This window comes from Epinephelus fuscoguttatus, linkage group LG14 (genome assembly GCF_011397635.1).
Source record: "Epinephelus fuscoguttatus linkage group LG14, E.fuscoguttatus.final_Chr_v1".
Classification (NCBI taxonomy): Eukaryota; Metazoa; Chordata; class Actinopteri; order Perciformes; family Serranidae; genus Epinephelus; species Epinephelus fuscoguttatus.
Genome location: NC_064765.1, coordinates 30231450 through 30255268, shown reverse-complemented (window position 1 = coordinate 30255268; position 23819 = coordinate 30231450). Strand labels below are relative to the sequence as shown.

The 23819-nt window shown below is 42.4% G+C and overlaps 1 protein-coding gene across 6 annotated transcripts in view; it reads left to right on the top strand.

The window, feature by feature from the left end:
- The window catches only part of myt1lb (myelin transcription factor 1-like, b), a 129232-nt gene that overhangs the window by 90074 nt on the left and 15339 nt on the right, over nucleotides 1-23819 (top strand). For 3 of the 6 annotated variants that reach the window (XM_049595486.1, XM_049595489.1, XM_049595485.1), the window contains 8 exons: nucleotides 3293-3427; nucleotides 8614-8704; nucleotides 9975-10082; nucleotides 11866-12092; nucleotides 12658-12944; nucleotides 19177-19407; nucleotides 22520-22641; nucleotides 23165-23227. In XM_049595486.1, the coding sequence (XP_049451443.1) occupies nucleotides 3293-3427; nucleotides 8614-8704; nucleotides 9975-10082; nucleotides 11866-12092; nucleotides 12658-12944; nucleotides 19177-19407; nucleotides 22520-22641; nucleotides 23165-23227 (1264 nt within the window). The remainder of the gene's footprint in view (nucleotides 1-3292; nucleotides 3428-8613; nucleotides 8705-9974; nucleotides 10083-11865; nucleotides 12093-12657; nucleotides 12945-19176; nucleotides 19408-22519; nucleotides 22642-23164; nucleotides 23228-23819) is intronic. The other 3 variants (XM_049595488.1, XM_049595490.1, XM_049595487.1) reach the window with 3 other exon arrangements.

Sequence of the window (23819 nt, the reverse complement as noted above, 5' to 3'; positions counted from 1 at the left end):
CACAACTCCCAGCAGGTATATATTGCGACTTAAATGCCACACAAATGTTAATTTCGAAAGCCTTCCCTGGCCCCTGTGTCTGGCTAATGTTGGAATAATGAGAGGACGCAAGACAGTTGCGTCACGATAACATCTTTCCTCAGGCAAGATAGTAGCAGACACTCGTTGACCAGGGTTCCTGTGTGATTCATAAAACAGAGCATGGAGAGGGAGGGGGGAACCAGGATTGGGGGGTGTTTCACAGAACAGCCCCGCTCCCTAAGAGAAGCATGAGGCTGAGATGAAAATTGAACAGTATCAGAATGACCGATAACGAACGGCAGGCCAACTGACTGCACATTAATTATCCAGAGATGGTATGGTAATGGGGGCCATTTGCTATGCAAAGCGCAGACCGTCCCCAGCCACAATCAATATCCCCTGCTTTCTAATATGCCTTCCACTTGGCTGCTTCCAGTCTGTGCTATAGAAGCGTGGCAGGCATTACATATGTGTGGAAATGGAGAATTATTTCCAACATACTGTTCAAACACTAACAGTCAATGTAATGATCTGCCCCAAAAGAAGCTATTATTAAGAAGCCACATTTTACATGTAGACCAAGTTCGTTATCAACATGAAATTTCCCTGGCTTTATTGCACTGGTGCCAGACAGAAGAGCCAGACATGACATAGCAATATTGTACCAAACTCATATGCCCCTAACGTGACATAGATAGATGATAGCCACAGTTGGTAATGAGGTGCTTTTTTCTGATGAATGAGACATGGATTTCATGTGGTGACTCAATTGTATGAGTAGGTGTGCTCCTTGCCACCTCTCAGCTTTGTCCTTTCTCAACCCTCCTATCTCTTTCACCTGATTGTTCTTCTCTTTGCTCGCACTCCACAACCTCTGGTTTATTTTGGCTCGTCAGTAAGAGCCTTAGGTGGAGCTACTTAGTTACACAGGCCTGTAAAACTTTAATCAGTGGTCTGTCTTTCTGTGGCATGAGATAATAGCTGCTCCTCTGACTACTTTGCTAATACTTGCTCTAGATAACAGTTTCTGTCACTCACATGGCTCCAAATTGATTATACAGTCTGATACAACACTATACTCCTGTAGCTCTGCTGTGAAAAGACATTAAAGGCTATTTTTGCGGCGTAAATGTTCCTAATTTTTATTTAAAATGTTAATGTAAGCTGCATCCTGCAAGAGACATTTCATGTGGCTGTAAGGAGAGTCATTGACCTTGTTTGAGAGTCAAAGTGTTTTAAAGGTGGTTAAAGGTTACATTTGCAGAAACGATGCCAGTTGGCACAGCTTGGCATCGTTGCTTTTTGGTGGTAACTATATCTGATCTGGGTTTCAAAGAAATAGGAGAAGCAGGTTTTGTGAGGGGAAAGACAATCTTCTCCGGTGTGTGTCTGTGTGTGTTTGTGTGTGTGCTTTTTGAACCCCCATTGTCACACTCAGCTCAACAAACTGTCATGCAAAGGCACAAGTGGTTTTAATGAAGAAAAGCGTGATAAATTCTTAATTGAATCTAAACTGAAAGATGAAGCGCTTTTTGTTGAAGGTCACTAACACGAGAGTTGTAATATTTCACAAATCTTCACAATTTCATTACAGTAAACAAACTTCATGATCAAAAGATCTGTCAGCAAGCCAATTATTGCATCTTTGTCCTTGTCAGTCTTCACTCCATTACTTCAAATAAGCACAGCAATAAATAATGGGCCATGAATAAGAAATAAAATCCACTTAAAATTCAAATGTTTTTGGTTGCAATAGTCAAGGGTGTAGATTTGGTTTCAGAAGTGCAGGGGCACATAAAGTCAAAGTTCCTCAGCTAAACTGAAAAACAACAAAAATACTATTCCCTGCTTTTTACATATTCATATCAATCCAGAAGATAACACATCATCATGAAATCATGCTTCCTAGATTAATGATAGTCAAGTACAGGAAATAGTGATGTTAATAGCTACAAGCGGAAAGCTCACATTTTGTTTTCATTGATAGCGATACTTATATATTTAATCATGTATCATCTCAGAGCACTGCCTTATCAATGCTGAAAATAAGATTTATACCTCTTAGTAAACCTTTTTTTATTGCTGTTCTGGTGTTAGGGCAACAGCTTTGGCCCTTGTTCATATCCTGTCAGCAGTCTAGCACATCAAATCTAACTCCACTCTTGATCTTTGCGTTGGAGACTACTAGGAAAAGGTCTGGCTGAACCCATCATAATAATGTACCAAGGGAAAAAAACACTCTGGGATGTTTTTGCATTTATTTAAACCAATCACAATTGTCAAGGGCGGCGCTAAGCCCAGTGCACAGTAACAGTGCCTTTACAAGATAGTGTCGGGAGATAGCGGAAGGGAAGGTGCAGTCTCTCTGAAATAGGTGGCCATGGCAGGCTTATACCAAAGGTGTATAAAGAGAAATGGATACAGCATCGGAGGCAGGGCCCCGTTCATTGCTATGAAAGTTCCTCTGTGTGTAAAATCACACAGATCTTCCATTCTGCTTCCGTGTCTTTGGGTCCATGGAGCAGGCATGGAGACTCCTACAAGTCTTCCACTAACTTGAATGGGGATAAAGTGATTCGATTGCGCAACTTTTCAAGACTTTCAAAATGTTAGCAGACCAAATAGATCAAATTACAAAAGTGAAATGAGTCGTTTCGTGGGGGTTTTACAGCCATCTCTTTCACAATGAAAGTCTGAGGTAAAAATTATTTTTGGGCCAAATGGCATCACATGACGGGCCCAAAAATTGTAATTGCACGGTTTGGCCACTTTGTCAGATTGGCTTCAAAGCCTGGTGCCATTCGGTGTTGCCCGGTTTATACCCATAGTCAACATCCTGAGAGTCAGGCTGTCCTGTAAGATACCACATTAACAACTATTCTAACAGCAAATACAAAGGGGGCCATTTAGAATGTTTATGTTGTCAAGAGAGAAAAGGTCTACAGAAATAGTGCTCATCACAATAGTAATTGAAAAGTCCAGGACATCCAGGACAAACAGACATATTATCTAAACAGCCAAACTGCACATCTTGTGTTCATCAACATCTGTTCCTTATTGATACAGCTGTGTTCGGCTTTCAACATGTCATATACTTTCTATTATTCACATATGGCATTTTAACTCCCTTAAAACTTACGTGACATCTGGGAGATATGTTTCTGTGCAACTTATAGCTCTGATGTTTGCAGCTGCCACAATGCCAGCCTCACATGAGCTTATGTGTTCTTTTGTCATGTGCCATCACCTCAATATGACTTTCTGCTCGCAGATGCTTCACGTGCAGACAAGAAGGAAAGTCGATGTCCGACACCAGGCTGTGACGGCACGGGCCACGTTACGGGCCTCTACCCCCACCATCGGAGTCTGTCCGGCTGTCCGCACAAAGACAGGGTGCCACCAGAAAGTAAGCACTTCAGCCACACACCAGTCTAAACACTGGTTCGGCTCATTTACCCAACCTGTGGCCTCCGTGCTCTTTGATGTTCAGGAATCGGCATGTTTCCCGTGATCACTGCTGTGTCCGGCTCGTTTTATGTGCTGTGTACTTGCTGTCTTGGGACTGTGTTTGATATTTCAGCAGGGGGTACAATGAGGGTCAGACAGGTCACAGCTGCACTTCTCTTGTGACCTTTTGCATGGGGCCATGGTTATGCTTGTCGACTGCCTGCCTAGTGTGCCGTGGTGATGAGGTGGGGAGTGACGCCTTGGTGATGCACAAATAGTGGCAATGCAGCAATTGATGGGATGGTCAAGAGCTGTCAATCTGTGGCTTACTTGACTGCATGAGGCTTTCTCTTCCACTAGATTGACTGACTGATTGAGAGCATATGATAATCCCATCCACTGTTGTTGGCTTCATCATTGTAGGGGATATATGGGCTGCATGCTTCTTCACAGCACGATTTATTGTTGAATATGTGACTGATAAGAAAAGGTTAAATGTCATGTTTTTGTATTTCATTAATTTGCGTAGCGTTTTAAAGTTAATTGAGTCTTAACATTTCAATTTTTCGCAAAAAGTTGAGAATGCTCACAGACCTTGATAACACTGAGCCTGCCTCACTCATCCATGCCATGAACTCCATTCATTTATTTATATTCCTTGCTCAATTAAGTTAGTTGAATGGAAAGGCTGTATCATATCTCAGAGCCACGGATCAAGTGAAGTGGCAATAAACATTAGCCTTGAATGAATAGTGAGTTTTCCTTTCGAGATTTCACCCCAGCTATTTAGTCTCATTCACCTTGTGCAAACTTCTCAATAAAAGCCCCTTTACATGTTTCATTAACTGCAGCGTGAAAATCAAGTTATGATCTGTCATGACCCAGACTGCAATCAAAATAAAAGAGGGTTTTAATAATGGCAAAGAAATTAGTTACCATTAAAGCGAGGCTTGTAAAGACCAGCAGTGTCACAGATGACTCTTGTTCTGCGGAGCGCCGCTCGCATAAAGGTCCCTAACCTGAGCTGTACTTGTCTCCCAGAAATCTGAAATGACTCAGAGCTGTTGACCTTGACTAGGATCAAGAGCCCCAAAATGGAATTTGGAATGGGCTTGAATTGATTGTCACTGGAGATTTTGGAATATGATGTCTGTGTTCCTCCTCTTGTTCCTCACTTGTGTTGATCGGGCTGACTTTTTTTGGGAACTGATACCACTAATACTGCACAGGATGCTTTGGATCACAGAAAGTTCTCTTCTTGATCTTTGTGGCATCATCTTCAGTTCTTCTTCCCTGACTTTAAAAGGATACTTGAGAGTGAAACACACACACACACACACACACCTTGTTGCTGTAAAAAGGTGACCTGCTTTAGGTGGCTTCAGTTATCACTGGGCCTCTGCATTATCAGCCATGTAGCGACCAGTCACTAGGTTTCTGTCAATATGTGGTCAATAGTCTCATGCAGACTCCTTGCTTTACCACTTCAAAGATGCCCTCCATCCAAAATCAGGTTTTTAACCTCTTTAGCATGTCTGTATGATGTGTTTTTTTTTTTTTAATAGAACTTAGATTTCAAAGGTGGGGGTGGGGGGGGGGGGGGGGGGCTGTAAAGGCACAAATCCTCAAAAATGCATTAGTTTTTCAGAAAATAGACTGTTTGAAATAATGGACAAAGCTACGATGACAGCCCCCATTGGTTTGTGGTCTGCCGTTTGGAAGCCTCAAGTTCAGCAGTTTGGCCATCACCGTCTTGGTTTTGGTGACTATGCTTGGACAAGAGGTTGAAGCTGTGGAGGAGTGAGGGGGGGATCTGACTCACAGACCGTAGCGGTACCTCACAGACAGTCTGTCACTTAAGCGGTCATACCCTTAAATATACGTAACTTTGAGCCTTAATAAAATATAAAGGCGTGAGTTATATGAAAATTCACCCCCCGGTACAGTTGTCATGAATGTTAAAATTAGCTATAGGGGTGAAAACTGTTTTGTGTATCACACTGTGAACATTTATTTCTGCTTTGAAGTTTGGCATTTTAACATAGGGGTCTATGGGGATTTACTCTATTTTGAAGCCAGCCTCAAGTGGCCATTTGATGAACTGCAGTTTTTGGCACTTCTGCATTGGCTTTGTTTTTCAGCCTTGGAGGTTGCCATCCTGGAAATCCAGAGTTCTCACGAGAGTACAATTTGAATTTGCTCAGCAAGTCATTCTGGCAATCAGTAATGATGCTCATTACCTATGCCCATGAAACCGAGCTACACCAATCACATCGGTGTATCTGATACAGGCAGGCCAGAGGCGAGCTAAACAGATGACGACGACACTCAGACGACGAAGTCCGGAATCAGTCATTAAACATTGCAAGATGGCTACGGATGAACACCAGTTCATCCGTAGCCATCATCAGTTTGAAACGGCTTTGGGCACTACAGTGAACGAGTTAGACTTGGCTTTTTCTCTAAAAGAGGAACAGAAGACGGCGCTGGAGTCTTTCCTTTGCAAGAAGGACGTTTTTGCTGTTTTGCCGACCGGATACGGCAAGAGTCTAATCGACCAGTTAGCTCCGCTGGTAGCTCCACCCCATGTCACCCCATGTATTGTTCTGATTGGTCGTAGTGTTATCCAATTGCGTGCAGTGATATTTACAAATGCGTGCTTGGTGCCACCCCTCGAGTTGGGCCATTTTAATTACTCATGGCCAGACCCTAAATCTTTCTAAATTTGGGTCTGGATTTCCAGGCTAGGAGGTTGCCACTTGGTTAGAACAACACATGACCATGAAACACTTTTTGAGGTAATATATAACAGTTCAGGCCATCACATTGATAAAGAAACAATAAATATGGTGCATGAAAGAAAAATGTGTAACGTGAGGAGCAAAATGCATGTTTTGATATGTTACAAAGTAGGCAAAAATAAACTTTTTTTAATATATTAAAAAGAAAAACCCAGAGGGAGCTCAAGATTTCAAAATGTATTTACCCTCACAATGTTTTGATTACACGCTCTAAGTTCCACTTAAAAGATGCTGTTAACACTTAAAGATTTTACACAAATTTGGGAAATTCTTATTTTGTAAGTCATTCTTACTAATCTATTCAGTCTCAAAGTAATTTGCTACAGCATATAAACACAATTCCAACTTCAATAGCTTCAGAATTACACACACTAGTGAGTTTCTCTTGAGTTTTCTTTTTAATATAACGTTAGTTTTCAGACTGAAAAGTAGAGGGGTCCAACACTTACTTCTGAAAAAAGTGCAGGGGACATGTCCCCTGTGTCCCCCCTGTAAATTACACCCCTGCTACAAGACATATCATAAGCAACACAAGCAGTCAACACCATGGCTGAGTGTTTTCACCTCTGAACTGCAGTGTTCCAATGACAGTCTCAGAAATACGGATTCTGACTTCAAGGGTTTGAAACCAATCCTGTAACATTACTACAAACAAGAGGAATCAGGAGAAGACAGGTTGTGTATCAGCATTTTTTGCTCAGTTTCAACTTGTCAGAGGTGGTGATCAGGAACAAGGTTTATCTGATGTTAGCAACACGTTATTAGCAGTTTGATAACGTGGTCAAGCTGAAGACTTATGTTATCTTTTACTGTCTACCAGCAGAGGTTTGTGTGTTTGATGAGCAGAGTCGAAGGTGAGCAGGTACGCCCGAGCTGCAGGCCAGCGGCTGAGGGGCGGGGCTAATTTGTATTCATAGATTTGCACATACTAAATGAGGAAAAGGTGTAGAAATACATCATAGTCATTTTAAGGCATTAAGGGGTTTTTATTCATGGAAAAAAAAAATTCTAAATGTGTAATTTTGATGAACAGAGATGAGTTTTTAGGGGTTTAGTCAGTGCCCGGAGAGGAACTTTAAAGGTAAAGATGAGTACATGTCACACATGTCGCTGCCTGTGGGAAAGATTCAGCTATGGGCAAGTCTCTCTCCCCTATTAACACATTTGCTGTACTGAATGGACGATGTATTATTAATGCAGTGGCTTCATTTAATTGGGAAATCACACAGTGCAACCAGACTGTTCCTTGGGAAATGTGAAAAATGACGATTAAATTATATCTCAAATTCATTAATTCCCATTCCTGTTTGCTCATTGTGGCTCTTTTCTGTAGAATGCTAAAATATTTAATCAGCTCACATGGGAGTCTTTGTTTTTGTCTTTAAAGTGAATTACCTTTGTAACATGCAAGGCGTTCAGAGCCACATTTCTTCCTGTTTGCTGCCTTGTATTATTCTTTTTTTCAGCATCCCTGTAGTTCTATGTGTGCCCACTGAATCAGGCCCAGTGCTTTAATGTCTTGCCATTCTAACTGTGTCTTTGCAGAGGGCAGGGCAAAACTGGGATATGCATAATGTATTGGCTTGTGGCATGTTGAGGTGGCAGGCTTTGTCCAATTACCTGCACCGAAAGCCAATTAGTATGAGGGAAGGAGGATGATGAGGGGTTAAGGTTTAAGGGGGTGATAATGATGAAGCTGGTGCCGATGGGGTTTGGCCCTGCGCGCCACTGATTTCGAGACAACCCTTCCCCGCGCCCGCGCCTGCGGTGCTCCAACGGCTCCTCTCGGACATCCATAGATCATTAATCTAATTGGCTGGTTGCCGAGGGGATCTGAGACAGTTATGGACTGTTTTAATGGTAAATGGTATTGAAGACCGAGCTCTCTACCCTAACAACGCAGGGATGATAACAAAGCACACTCTATCAAGGAGCTGTATTCCATGTGTCTGCTTCTTCCATTGATTTCAAGGCTCGTGTTTTGCATGATTGCTAGCTGTTGGTTGCTCTGCTCTCTGCATGCCCAAAATTTCCTTCCATTTCTGCCTCTTGCTGGCTTTGTCCTGTTAAACTTAAATGACATCTTTTTATTCATGACTGTCCCTATTCCATGAATACTAATTTGAAAGGCTGGATAAGTGGAAGCAATATGGTGGGAAACCTTGCCTGCCCTCTCAAACTAGTGTTCATTAAAATGAAGAAGAGGTCATTTGGGTTCACACAGGCTCATTTCTTAATGATGTTTATAATGCCAAGCTCCTCACACACTAATAGAGCTCGTGCGCGATTGTAAGGGGCTCCTAACCTTCCCTGTCTTTCACTCCTATCTCCTGTCTGCGTGAAGTTGTGGCTATGTATGAGAATGTTCTTAAGTGTCCTACGCCTGGCTGCACGGGACGTGGCCATGTCAATAGCAACAGAAACTCCCACAGAAGGTAAGTGACAGCCTGCCCATGTGAAACTGGCACTGTCCATGTTGCATCCTCCGTTTTTCACTGTGGGACTTTTTTTTAATGATGTATTCTGAAATAATTTTTGTCATCCTCATCTTTTTGTTTAGTTATTCTCAAACCCATTCTATTTGTCTTTGCAACACATTATTTGTGTGTGTGTGTGTGTGTGTGTGTGTGTGGATACGTTTAGTCTTACAATTTTTGGTATAACGGAATAATTAAAGTAGTTCAGCTGCTCAACAATCCTGTGGTTTAACTGAGTCTGATTAGAATGCAGCAATTCACACCTTCCATGGCATAAATCATTTCTCAGCTCATGGTGAAAAAATGGCATCTATCAGGTGCAGGTTTGGAGGGAGAAACTGAAATAGCAGGGCACCATTGCCAGTGCTGTCAGACGGGGCGAGGTGACAGTGAAAGAGGAGTGTCACCCACAGCAGATGCTCAGGGAGTCGGGCATAGCAGCAGCCATTAGCACCTTTCTGCCACTCAGCCAGGGTGACAGGAGAGGTGCAGACCTGGGAGGACCAGAATGCCTCCATGCTGTGCTCAGTGACACGGCTGCAGCGCAAAATAGGCACGCACATGGACAAACTTTCACTTTTACTAGAAAGAGCTGATATAAACCTCCGTACTGCCGCACACTTCCCAACCTGATACACACTCTTATACCTGCACACAGTCATGCACATCTGATGACAGGTGCTCATGAACACAACTCTATACTGGCTTCAGGCCATTGTCAAAGATAATTTTTTCACCGCGGCCCGGCACACCACAGTTGACAGACTGGATGGAGTATAATAGGGGTTAAGGATAACAACATGAACTTTTGTCACATTTGGTCAGTTAGTTGTCAGGAGGAAGTTTTACAGCCGTAGATGCTATTGGAGCATGTTGAAGGTGATGTAGATCCCAAGTGTATGTGAGTGTATGTCTTGTCAGCATGTGTTTGAAGGAAACAATTTTTTTTTTATGTGCATTTGTCCAAGTGAGAATATCTATTCAAAGTGGGAATATCTATTCAAAGAATTATTTCAAGACATTCAATGAGAAACATGCAGGCTGTTGCCAATTGTAATTGAAATTTTTGTATTTCAAACGAATACTTTATGAACTATAGTCAGGTATTCTCAAATGTGTAGACATTTAACATTATGTGCCATGTGCATTCAATGTAACATTTTCACTTATCAAAATGTGTCTCACATTCAAGTTCCAAAATGCAACTTAAGTGGCTTTCTCATTTCAGTCTGTCAGGATGTCCCATTGCTGCAGCTGAGAAGCTGGCCAAAGCCCAGGAGAAGCACCAGGGCTGCGACGGCCCCAAGTCCAACCAGGCCTCTGACCGAGTCTTAAGGTAGTATTCACTCTTCACTTTCACATATATCATAAATGTTGAAATTCTCTGTTGGAGCAGCACAGTTGCCGGTATAAAATGTTGGCATCATACATTTCTGCAAACCACATATGTTGCATTTGTTATTTTATGTCATATCAACATTTCTAAAGTAATATAGTTCAGATTACATTCATATGAGCTGAGTTTCTTACCAGAAGGGGGGAGGGGATGGTGGGTGGCATCAGGCCTAGGCGAGATAGCTGCCAAGCAGCTGACCACTGTTCGAGACTAGACACATTTCCAGCAGTGTTTTTGGTGACAAGAACAGGTATTGTTTTCATGAGACATCCAGGCATTTTTTGCCATGTTTTTGGCGACCAAACCAGTTATTTTTTAACTAGACGTCTGGGCATTTCCAGCCATGTTTTGGCGACATCCAGGTGCTTTGTAACTAGATGTCAGGACATCTCCAGCTGTGTTTTTGGCGACAAAACTGGGTATTTTTAACAACACATTAGGACTGTTTCAGACATGTTTTTGGAAACCAAATCAGGTATTTTTTGACAAAACATGGGGACATTTCCAGCCTTGTTTGTAGCCACCAAACTGGGCATTTCAAGCCAAAACATGATTTTTTTTTTTTTTTCCTAACCCTAGCCAAGTCTTTTTTGTGCCTAAATCTAACCACACTTTAACCACAGTTGTCACAACAACAAAAAAATGAAAATTGAAATGTCAAGAAATGTGAAGTTTCAAAACATCCACTACATTTGAAATTTTAACATATCCATGGTTTGCAAAAGTGTTCAATGCCAACATTTTCTACCATTTAGGTTGGTTGAACGTAGCCAAAATATGGGATGGAAAGCACATGGCATAGGTACATTTTGTTCTACAGCCAGCTCCTAGTGCATAATCAATCAATATGTTGTCTGCTGTCACAAGGTGTTAGATATAAAATAGGTCAGACACTAAAAGGCATGCACATGTGTATTTTATATCAAGGTGTACTGGCTGTAATGCGATGTAATACTTACTATGTAGAGAACTGCTATTCAGTCATGTTGGAAGGTTCTTTTGTTCTCCTGCATTTTGTGAAGCGATTGAGATTTTAAGTCTCCCCTTTTTGTTTTATGTTTATGTTCTTTTGTCCCCTGAGAATACTTCCAAGAGACTGCATGTTCATTTCTGTGCTCACTATTGAAGGCAAATCGTTTTATTAGATTCTAACAAAATTGGCCTCATTTATCATGGCGAAGGCAGAGCTTTTTGAATGAGGGTTTCTTTGATAGTCATGAAAATGCTATGATGAAAAGTCATAAGTAATAGTAAAATTTATATTTATATCTAAACGGAACATCAACAGCACACGATCTTACATTTCATTTCTTCCTGGGCTTAGATTGAGGATATAAATGCATATCAAATGATAAAAGCACATCAAAAGTATCCAAGTGTAATAAAAGAAATGCGGAAATTCAATTTTGACTGTTTTTATTGACCAGGCATGAAAAACACTTGTAGCAGGGTTTTTTTGTTTTTGTTTTTTTTTTTTGTAAAGCAAGAGGAAGAAAACATCCATGCCATGGTGTATAAAAAGGACACCCACACCCTAAATCACCCCACCTTTACCATCCACCAGCATCATCCTCCATATTCTAATCCTGGAGTATTACCATAACAGTCTGCCCCTTCCTTGCATCTGCCCATTTTTTAACCAAACCCCAAGTTCCCTCTCCTTCCCCTGGGCAATGTTGAGTGCCTCGGTCCAACTTCCACCCCCTCGTCATTTATTTTCCAGGCCTATGTGCTTTGTCAAACAACTGGACTATCCACAGTATGGTTACAAGAACAATGTTTCCACCAGCACGCCCCGCTCCAACCTGGCCAAGGAGCTGGAGAAGTACTCCAAGACCAGCTTCGACTACAGCGCCTTCGACGGCAGTAACAACCACCAAGTGTATGGGAAACGGGCCATCGCACCCAAAGTTCACGGACAAAGAGACACCTCCCCCAAAGGATATGACGGTACTACATCACTGCAAGTTAAAATTGACTACATTTATTTCCCCCAGACATTCCTATGTCAACTTTTTCATTTCTCCTATCATGAATTTACTGTTCATCACAAGATTATGAAAAAATTCCATTGAGCTGTATCAAGCGTATCAAGCAAAAATATTTTGTAGAATCTTTTAATGTGGTGTTTTATTTTAAATTTAAACAGTATAAATTAAAATACCAAATCTAATAGACTTTTTTCCAAGGCTTATGTTTTATGCATCTAAAAACCATAAAAGTTTGGTGGAGAACGCAGTCACCTTCTTAAATTAGTTCATGATCTGCAGACTTTGGCGCAGGTTTACAGGTTAACTTCTGACATACACCAACATGAACACACTTCATCAGAGATATACTGATGGATAAACCCACCTAGATAATTTATTCACCTTTATGAATGGAAAAACAATATACCTGCCTTTTAAGGCACCTAAATCTATATAATACATCAATGCAAGTATTTATCAAAATGCAAGAAGCCTTTTTTTTTTTTTTTTTTTCTCATTTTGAATTTCTTTACCACCACTCACAGCCAAACGTTACTGCAAGAACTCCAGCTCGGCCAGCAGCACCACCAGCACCTACGCTCCCAGCAGTAGCAGCAGCAGCCTGAGCTGTGGGGGTGGAGGAGGGGGCGCAGGAGGAGGCAGAGGGGGCGGGGGCAGCAGCGCCAGCAGCACCTGCAGCAAGAGCAGCTTCGACTACAGTCACGACATGGAGGCCGCCCACATGGCAGCCACGGCCATCCTCAACCTGTCCACGCGCTGCCGGGAGATGCCCCACGGCATGGGGGGGAAGCCCCAGGATCTGTGCTCGCAGGTAGGAGGGGAAGGAAGGCTTAATAATTCCAGGGTGTCTGCAGGTCCTTAGAAAGTCCTGAAATTCAGTTTGATAAATATTAGGTCATTAAATAGTCTTAGACTTAAATTTGTAATTGCCACAAACAAATTTTATCTTACTTAATTTCTTTTTGTCGAAATTAGTCGAGCTCTTTCTGATGTTACAAGTCTTTTAACGCACCACTGAACTTTACTTTATACTTGCACTCACCTGTTGGCAAATGTAGTTCAACCTGTCTCTAATAACCATATTCCTACGTAAAATCTACATCTGCGCAGGACCACATATATACTACTTATCTTTATACCTGCAATGCTTGAAAAACAAAAAGATGATTTGTCCAAAAATCAGTCTGTATTTGGTCGATTTGCTACATTTGGTTTAAAAACTATCTTGAAAAGGTTTTTAAAAAGCATTAAAGTGTCTGGTACCCTGATTCACTGTATTCATTGTATATTCTGTCACCCAAATGCCAAACAATGAAATGCTGTGAGATCAACTGGTGCATTCTGGTGAGTTTTTGGTTTGGTTGAGCAGGGCGCTCTTATATTTAAAATGAAAGGAAGTTACAAGCATCCCCTGATTTGACACTGCAGCCTCACATGACTCTGTACTCACTTCACCTTTGTAAGACTTTGGCCTCCTGCTGCAGTCACAACAAAATCCACTGACAGATTATCTCTGTGCTTCCTTCATTATACTAATGCTGGCAGTGAGAACTGACAAAGATAGGGAGATTTGAGCTGCGCACACCACACGTACACACACACTCGCACACACACACACACACACACATTCCATTAAAGATCCGGGGCTGTGTCTTACACTCAGGGCTCAGCAGGGCAGTTTTTTATTTTCCGTCTGGGGATCAGATAGGAGCAGGACGAAGCGCCGTTTGACACGGCGTGAGCCCAGTGTGTCATTTCTGAGGAGATAAGGTGACGGTGTTTCTGTATTATCTGAGCCCAGATGCTGAGCTGGAAAATGGGGGCCAGAAAGAGAGCGCACAGCAGAGGGCTAATGCTGGCTTAATGCTAATGTTGACAGCGGAGACTGCCAGAGAATGAGAGTGAGGGTGTTAGAATTGAAAATAAAGAATGAGAGCAAAGAAAGTCTTTTTGGCGGGAGGCGTCTAAATGTCACAATGCAGGAAGAGAGGAGAGGAGAATGCAGGAGAGGAGAAAGGTACTGAGGAAAAAGAGGGGAGAGCAGAGGAAAAGAAAAGGGAGGGATAAAAGCCAAAAGCAACGTACTTCCAAAGAAAAGTGGAACGGAATAAACTTGGCGGGAACAAACGCCCGAAGCAGTCAGGACTTCCTCTGGTCCTACCTCATTTCATTGTCTGTCCTTCTGCTTCGGGGCCAGACGAGCAGGATGCTCTCAGGGCAGGATGGGAAGACGGGAGACTTCAGAGGAGGTTTTTTTTTTTCTTCTTCTTCCTCTTTCATCTCAACACCTCACCTCGTGGCACACACTGTTCCTTTCTATGTCTGAATGAAACTTCACACACACACACACACACACACACACACACACACACACACACACACACACACATCTATTCTCGCCCCCTTTTTTTCAGCCTGTCTATCCGCCTGTTTCTATTTCTCTCAGTCTGCTCGTTGAATTTATTCAGCCAAAGTGTAATTTTCTCCTCTAAACCTCTGAGATTGTTTCATTTGAATAACTGATCAAGGCCTGAAGAGGTAAAGCTCACCAGGATTTTACAAAAACTAAGCATGGATTGTAGAATAACCTGGAAGAAAATCTAAAGTTGAGTAGCAGAACAATATTTTTCTTCCCTCCTGTCTCAGTAATCATAATCAAATCATCAAATCTCAGGTGTGGAACCAATGGTCTGTGGAGTCAGGCAGCTGCATTTAGCATTTAAATTACTATACATGTGTTTCTGCATAAATTAGCCATTTTACTACAAATTACGAACACTGTATACTTAACATTAATACCATTTCTAAAGCATACCATACTGTAGTTGTTTCTGTCTTCCAGGCAGGTACTTGTACATGTACCACTTCAAATTCCAGAGACTCCAAACATGCTCGAGATAACTGACGAATCACAATAAGCACAATAATCTGTGATATACTTTGCCTTTAGTTTTGTCAAATTGTTATTGGATTGGGTCCCAATGACAGATTTTACTCATACTTGTCTGAGTCACAAGGAGAACTTGCTCCAGCTCATTTGATTTCATTGCTTGCTTTTACATTCAGTGTCTGACACACTCAGTAAACAAAGGTACACTGTTGTAACACACACAATATTATTCCTCCTTACAGTATTCCATGTCAGGTCTTAATATGATCCTTTTCATGTTAACAAGATCATTTTCATGCTATTAAATATTTTTCATCATTACTAGATACCAAACAATTCAGTTTTTATTGGAAACTTTTCGTGTCTGCTGGTGCAGACTACACGCAATGATATAACAAGATGGTGACATTTTGCTTTAAAAAAAATCTTGTATAAGTCTTGACGGATCTTGTAAAAATGAGAAAATGTTCTCAGTATAGCGAGAAATTAAACAGAATTTTATTTGTCATGTGCAGCATTATGCTGCCATATGAATTTCAAATGCCTAATAAGGATGTTATTGATGTTATGACTTTGTAGAATGTTAAGAAAAGATTTTTACATGAGGCTAACAAGAACAAACTATTAGACCTTTGGATTTCCCTGAGCAAAGCTGGTACTGATTCCATGGACATCCTAACATCCATAACACAAAATAAGATAGTATTTGTGTCAGAGTACTGTCAAATTGCACTCAAAGGTATAAACAGGCATTCAAGAATGTTTGCTAAAAGGACAGTTCACCCCAAAATCAAAAAAACAGATTTGTCCTCTTACCTGTAGTGCTATTTATCAGTCTAGATTGTTTTGGTGTTAGTTGCCGAGTGCTGGAGATATCAGCGTAGAGATGTCTGCTGTCTCTCTAATATAATAGAACTAGATGGCACTCGGCTTGTGGTGCTCAACACACCCAAAACATTATTTTGAAAAACTCAGAGGCAGTGTCTCTCTCCAGAAATCATGACCCTGTTACTCAAGATAATCCACAGACCTTGTTTTGAGCAGTTTCATGCAGGAACTATTTGCTTTCTGCTGAGCTACGCCTGCCAACTGTATCACGGCGCAGAAGGAAGTGTCCATCTATTGCTAGCTCATCTAGCACCACTGAGCTAGCTATTGTCAGAACTCAGCTGAAGTGCACGCCCTTTAAGTTTACATCTCGCACTGTCACAAGCAGAAGCCTGTGGTCCTTGAGTAGATGCACGCTTCCTTCTGCATGGTGATTTAAGTCGGTCTTACTCCAAAGTCGTCGAAATCTGGTGCTTGGGCAGTGACTTGCGAGGTCAGACGCTAACGTAAAAAGCCATCCTTTAATGTTGGCAGGATACGCTGCCAGTTGCAGTTATACTTGGTGGGAGGGGTTGTGGATGGGTCCAACAAACACCAACCTTCACCCAAGAGAGCGTCCCATAAGATTCTAAAGCCAAACCCTGTTCTTTTTTCCTAAACCCAACCACTTTGCGTTAGTTGTTGGAGGGGAAAAAAAACATCAATTCGTGTTGTTGTACTGACGAAGTGGAATTATTTTGAAAGAAGACAATGCATGAAACAGGCACAACTTGACACAGTGTCCCAGAATGTCAACAACCAATGCAACAAGGGTATCTTTCACGTTGTGTCCGGACATGGAAGGTCCATGACCAAACATTGATATGTGACAAGGTCGGACTGAGAATGTGTTGGGTGATACGGTTGGCAAGTGTAGTTTGGTAGACAGAAAATAGTTCCTCCATGACACTGCTTACGAGGTCTGGAGATTATCTTGAGTAACCTGGTCATGATTTCTGGAAAGAGACATTGAGTTTTTCAAATGTATTTTTTGGGCACTTTGAGCACCACAAGCCAAGTGCCATCTAGCTCCATTGTATTGGAGAGAAGGCAGACATCTCTACAGCTGATACCTCCAACACTCGGCAACTCACACTAGAACAATCTAGATTGATAAATAGCACTACAGGTAATTGGAGAAATATGTATTTTTGATTTTAGGGTGAACTGTCTCTTAAAAAATAAAAACAAAACAAAATTTTTGAACAATAAAGAGGAGGAAGGAGATGGTGAGCACAGTGAGAGAAAGGCTCAACGGAGTAAAGAAAAGGCCAGAGAGGAGAACAGGACATGATGCTGGTTTTATTTTAAGACCTGGAATAGGTGGGCAGAAGTAATGTGGCGAGAATAAGCAAGTGACCTCTCATGCTCTGGCCCTCTTCCTCCCAGCATCTCCATGGCAACAGAGGTCAGGGGTAACAGGAGGGCCAGAGCGAGAAAGGGGTGGTCTCTAATGAAGGAGGTGGGGTGCATTCTCACACATCATCCTTGTTAATGCGATATGAAGGGGTGGGTCATGTTAATTGGACGGTGACATACAATACAGTGGCTGATAAGGAGAGGGCTGAGCATATTCACAAGGACACGATGAGGCATCGGATCTACTCCTCAGCAACTTGACCTTTATTTTACACAGACTGTTTCTATTGTTCTTACAGCCCTTTACTCATCACCTGCCTCCTTCTCTCTCTTTTCCCAGCTCCTAGCCAAACCTGCAGTTGAACTTTTACTCGAGTTTAAACAGTGAGTGTGTGCTTGATAGAAGCAGACACCTACATCATGGAATAATGTCAGCTGACAGTTGTGTAGACAGGTGCTATTGTAAAAGCTCAGCTTGTGCTGTGTCTGCTAAGCCTCATAATGAACAGCCTTTGTATTTAACACCCCATCATCTCTGTGTTTGTCTTTCATGATATCCAACTTTTTTTTATAGTGCCTTTTATTATTCATGCTGAGATATTTTTCTCCACAGATTAATGACCCAGCGGTAATAATGTTTTTCGGCCCCTTTTTTTCCCTACTATTTTTAAGTCCTCAGTTCAGTCACAGTTCTTGCAGTATTCAAGCCCAGTCTCAAATCTATCACCCCGTGTGTTTGAGTCAGTGTGCGTCACAGAGGTTTTGGCTTCAGACACCAGGAGAATCCACCCCTAGGGACACTGTCGGCTGGAATCAACATTAGCGCAGGCTTTCCTACTTGTGAAAGGGAGGAAGGAGGATGAAGAGGAGAGGGGGAGATGAGAGAAGGGAGTCAGGGAGAGGGATGTTAATGAGAGCAAGGACACAAACACATGCCTGCCAAAACATAAGCCTCACGGGAGTGGGACTTTTTTGGTATATACTGTACAGTATGTTTCAAATGTAGATTAAAGTAAAGGCATGTGTGCTTAGATGTATAGATACAAACTAAACCCAGAAGGCAAAGTGGATGCTTTGGTGAGCAGTCAGTCTTGTTGGATGTGGCCCACTTTGTTCCAGAACACAGTATAGTTCTGTCTCTATTTTTGGGATTGCAGCAGTCTAGTTCCAGCCACCGCTGCTCATCACTCCTCTCAACCCCACCCCTAACCCTCAGCCCCGGCCTGCCCCCCTGTGATGTCCACTCACATTAGGCTCACACACACACACACACACACACACACACACACACATACAACACAAAGTCATGCACACACACCCTTCTGACTGCACAGAACACAGTAGAGACCATAGCAGGATGGAAGGAAAGAGAGAAAGAGAAAAAGGAGGGGTTCACAGAGGGATGCACTCGTCCTTGAGCACTGATGACCTCTTCTTCTTTTGACCCTCTTATGAGCGTCACACTTCATCACTACTGTACACTGCAAGTGTCTAATATTTCATCCAAGACAGACTTGGGCAAAAAATAATAAATTGGAATATTGTTTCAGGTATTTGAACTGCAGGTGTTCTTGATCCATCTTTCCAGAAATCTGAAAACTTCAAAAGTGAGCACATCACTGGAGGAGCAGAAAATTCAAGCACTTTTCATGTACTTCTTTAGTATTCACCATGTATTCAGCTACTGTTTTGCCCAGCTCTGATCCGAGAATATGGATATGTTTGACTGCTATTTAATTCAGAAACTCTCACTCTCTTTTATCCCCTTCTCTCCATCCCTGCCTCCTTATGTTCTGTGCATCCTTTTACCCTTCCTCATAATCATCTCACTGAAAACACGCAACACACACACACCCATCTCCTCCACATACACTGACTTTACCCCACACACACGTATGCATGCACAAAAACCACATCCACTTTCCAGAGCCCCGGTCTAGATGTTGATGAGAACGGTACGTTGGACCTGAGTATGAGCAAGCGTCTGTGCAGTGGCGGCGGAGGGGACTCGGTGCTCACACCTCTAGAGCCCATGTCCCCCCAGAGGCAAGCTGCCCTGCTGGGCTCCCGCTGCTACGGCATGGGGGACGCTGCTGACTGCTGGGACCTGCCTGTAGACTACACCAAGATCAAACACATAGACGAGGACGAGAAAGAGGTAAAGGAGAAAATTACAAGGACAATGCTGGAAATTCATTTGACCACTGATGTCTGGTTGTGGCCAGATATATACATGTGTATGCTATGTATCACTTTTTCAGGAAGAAGGGTAGATTGCTGGCTGAACTTAAACACTCAGTATCTTTTAAATGTAGCCTGTCAAGGTTGAGTCACCTTAAAAGTATTATAAAGTGTGCTATATAAAGCATAACACAGTGTGTCATCTTTGTTATTCATACAGATACAGATTTTTAACCTTTAAAGCAACCTAGTCGCCACAAGAAAATGTTGGCGTTGTATGTTTCTACAAACCATGACTGTTACATTTGTATACGTTAAACATATACCAGCGTTTCTAAAGTGACAAAGTATATGAGCTGATTTTGTCATGCGGAGGTGGAGAGGATGGTGGATAGGGTGTAACATAGACAAGACACCTGCCAGGCTGCAGAGCACTGAAGAAAGCTGTTTAAAACCAACAAAACCAGTTGTTTTTTATGGAGTCAATTTTTTTATGCTTTTTAAACATCTGATGTAGGTGTTTTTTGGTGACCCATCGCTGTGTTTCCAGTGTTTTTTTTAGCTCCCAAACGTGAGTGGTTTTAGCAACCTGTGGCTGTTTTCCAGTGGCTTAATGGCTCCCATATGTGGCCGTTTCTAACAACCCATTGCTGTGTTTCCAGCAGCTTTTTTTGGCACCAAACGTGGGTGTTTTGTAGCGACCCATTGCTGTGTTTCCAGCAGGAATAGTGGCACAAAGAACTGTTGTTTTTTGCTGAAACATGGCTCCTTTTCCTGACAGCATTTTGCTCCCTAAAACCAGGTATTTTAAGCAAAAACGTGATCTTTTCCAAATGATAACCAAGTGTTTTTTCTGCCTTAACAAACCTACACATTAACCAGTGTTGTTGGAACATTAAGTTCCAATGTATCCGCTACATAATAGGTGCAAATGTAACATATCCCTTTGCAGAAATGTATAATGCCAACCTTTATTCTGGCAACTGGGTTACATAAGGCTGCTATCCTCTCTGCCTCCGAATATTCCATCACATATTCAATTTCCTTCAAGATGTTCAGGACGATACCAGGATCAAGACAGAAATGATGACGTGTGATGAAGAGAAGAATAAAAGAGAGAGATGTGATGTTGATGATGATTATAAAGCACAAGTATATGATAGTTTGTGGTTTTGGAAGCTGATAGACAGTACAGTTGGCATGCGTTATTTCTACTGTCTGTTCAATGTGTCTCAGCCCAAATTATTTCCCTCCGAGCCATTGATTCAACACAGTGTCTCCAAGTCAAACATTTGCATTGCCGCCTGATTGTCTTTTAGGTTCCTTACCTCCCTGTCTTACTCACTGTTTGGAATCATTAGAAAGTCATATTAGGGATTTTTGAGGGAAACCTAATGAATCTGCATGTTAATTGATGTCAGCATTGCCATGCACAGAGGTATCTGCTCTGTTTGTATCATGCTCCCCGCATGCTGGCTTTCTGTTTTTACATTTCGCTCTTCTCCAAAATGAATTATGCAAAGTAGCACCTTGGGAGGGAATCGGAATAGCTCATCTCATCAAAGAACTGCTGGAAATCAATGCACCACTGCTGGGTGCGCCTGTCGGTGTGTGTGTACAGGCGCATGCATGTGCAGTACATACGCCTCTGTTTTTGGTGTGTGTGTGTGTGTGAGATGTGAATATTCATTTGAGCGTGTGTACCCATGTCTCTTTGGGAGTGTGTCTGCGTGTATATGCAAGTTCCATCCCTAGCCTACTTTCTGCATCTCTGTATGTATGCATGCGTCGCTCTCCTTCCTGTCTGCCTCTCAGCCTGCGCTCCCTTTAATTGGAGAAGCTCGCTGGCTGACCCAGCATCACGCACTCCGAGACAGCTTGAGCGCCGGATAATTTGGGCTGTATCTGGACCTGTCTCTTTATGGGCATTACTGTACATACACTGCGAGCATGGAAGAAAGGAAAGAGGATTTGCATCAACAGCCGTCGTGCCCTGGCTGCATGCACTGCAGACAAAGCACAGCCCCACATAACACAGCCAACAGCGGTCTGACACTACACCGCAGTGCCATCTTGTGACTGACTGGTGCATTGCGAGTAAAGAACGAGCCAACTCCCTGAATGTTCTGTTCTCGCACACACACAGGAATACTCTATGAACATGCGCAAACCCACAAATGAGCTCGCATACACATGCACGCACACGCGCGCACACACACACACACACACACACACACACACACTGTTCATTTGGCACTGAGTGATTATTTCCTCCCAGAGATTCTATTTTTGAGCTCTGTTAGACTGACAGGTGAGGCTCAATTGTCATACAGGCTCAACCATTAGCATTCAAATTGATAAGACTCTATGGTCTGACAGGTGTGCGTGTGTTTTGTGTGTGTGTGTGTGTGTGTGTGTGTGCGTGAGGAAAAAGACAGACAACTGGAAGATATGAGTTTTCATCATGTGCCAGTAAATAAAATGTACGGCTGGGCAATATATCATTGTGAGATGAGACTGGATATTGTCTTAGATCTTGAATATTGTAAGTATTTTCCTAGTTTTAAATGTCCAGTTTGCAGGATTTAGTGGCATCTAGCAGTGAGATTGCAGATTGCGTGTAGGAGAACTACAGTGGCCGACACGAAAACGCAATGGCCCAGCTTGAACCTGGCTATTACCGTGAGCCGAATTATCCGAGATCTCCTACTCTCCAAAACAAACGAACCCAGTGATTGAAACCAATAAAAAACCGAATAAAGCAGTTTCACATTACAAATCAGACGTTCTCTGAAGCTGTTCGGCATGTCAGAGACGGGTCACTTGCCCAGAACCTGCTAATCTGTACTTGCCTTTTTTCTTTTATAACTTAAGATCCAAACATTCAGGAGGTTTTTACTGGGAGCCGAAGTAACTGCAGAGGTCTCTTCCTGTCCAAAACAAATGGGCCTGATGATTAAATTCAAATCACCAATGGCACTGTCTAGAGTCAGTGTTTAGTTTGTCCGTCTTCATCTCTCTTTTTCCCCTTGCCTGTCTCCCTTCTCCCCTTTTTCTCCTCCCTTCCCTCGGCTCTCACCCAATCTCAGCCGGATGATCTGGACCCCTTCCATGACCTGCTGGAGGACCGCTCCTACACCACAGATGTGAACATGCCCAGCCCCAAACCCAAGTATGTCCAGTGCAAGGAGAGTAAGAAGGACCTGATAACGTAAGAGCCCCCCTACTCTCACTAACGCCCCAGTGTTCCCCCTATCCACCTCACCCCACTTGCCTTTCCCAACTCATGCTCTGCTTTCCCCCCCTCACCTTATTCTTTTCTTTTGTTTTCATCCCTCTCTTTGCTCCAGTTGACTTCAGACAACCTTTCTCTCTCCCTTCCCCATCCTGTGCTGCCAGCTTTGCTGTATGACTTTTATTTACATCTTTATCCATTTGTCCACACTGATCTCAGAGGTGGTAGCTTCTACTGATGCCTTCACTGCAGTTTTCTCTCCTTTGATGCTTTATCTTTGTAAGACACAACACTAGTTGTCAGTATTATGCCATATCAAGTGTAGCTGTATCTCAGGAGTCACAATATTAATCACAGACAGTGAAGCTAAACTGGAAACAATGAAAACCAACAATGAAAAAAAAAAGAAAATCAGAAACAACCCCCTTTTTTCTGTAATTTTCACATTTTCTTCTCCTTCCCTTTGGGCTTATAAATCTATCTATTTTTCCGGTGGCAGATGTCCCACACCGGGGTGTGATGGAAGTGGTCACTTGACGAGCAATTTCGCCTCACATCGAAGGTGTGACTTCCTTTTCTCCTGGTGGATTCTAAGTCTATTTCTCTTTATTGTTTTCAGCTTACCTCGACTATGCTGTCAAACACCTGTAGGCAGAATGTCTCTCTTTCTCTCTTATTTGTTAGCCCTTTGACTATTGGCAACTTGACATCCTGAAATAAGGGTATCATGAAATAAAGAGACTAATTTAATTAAAGATTGGAAACATGCTAATTTTTAAGCTGAACCCTGGGATAAAATTATTTCTCAATGGGCCGGGTGTAAAGCCTTCTAAGCTGATGTTATTCAGTCCTCCAGGCACTTCCAACAGTGCAATGCAGACTAAGCATTTACCATTCACAGTAAGAAGACTTAAGCAGAATTGTTGAGTGTTGCCGTGTGAGGTGAGTCTGCAAGGGCTGAATGATATCAGTGCGGAGGCTGCACATGGCTGCAAGTACATAAGATTTCCCCTGAAAAAGCTCACGATTCCAACTAGTCTTTGGAAACAACCCCATGTCTTCATTTTAATTCACTCAGTCCTGTTTGAACACACAGTGCACCAAAACAAGACTTCCTTGTTGTTACAAATACAAATACTCAGAGGGTTAACTTA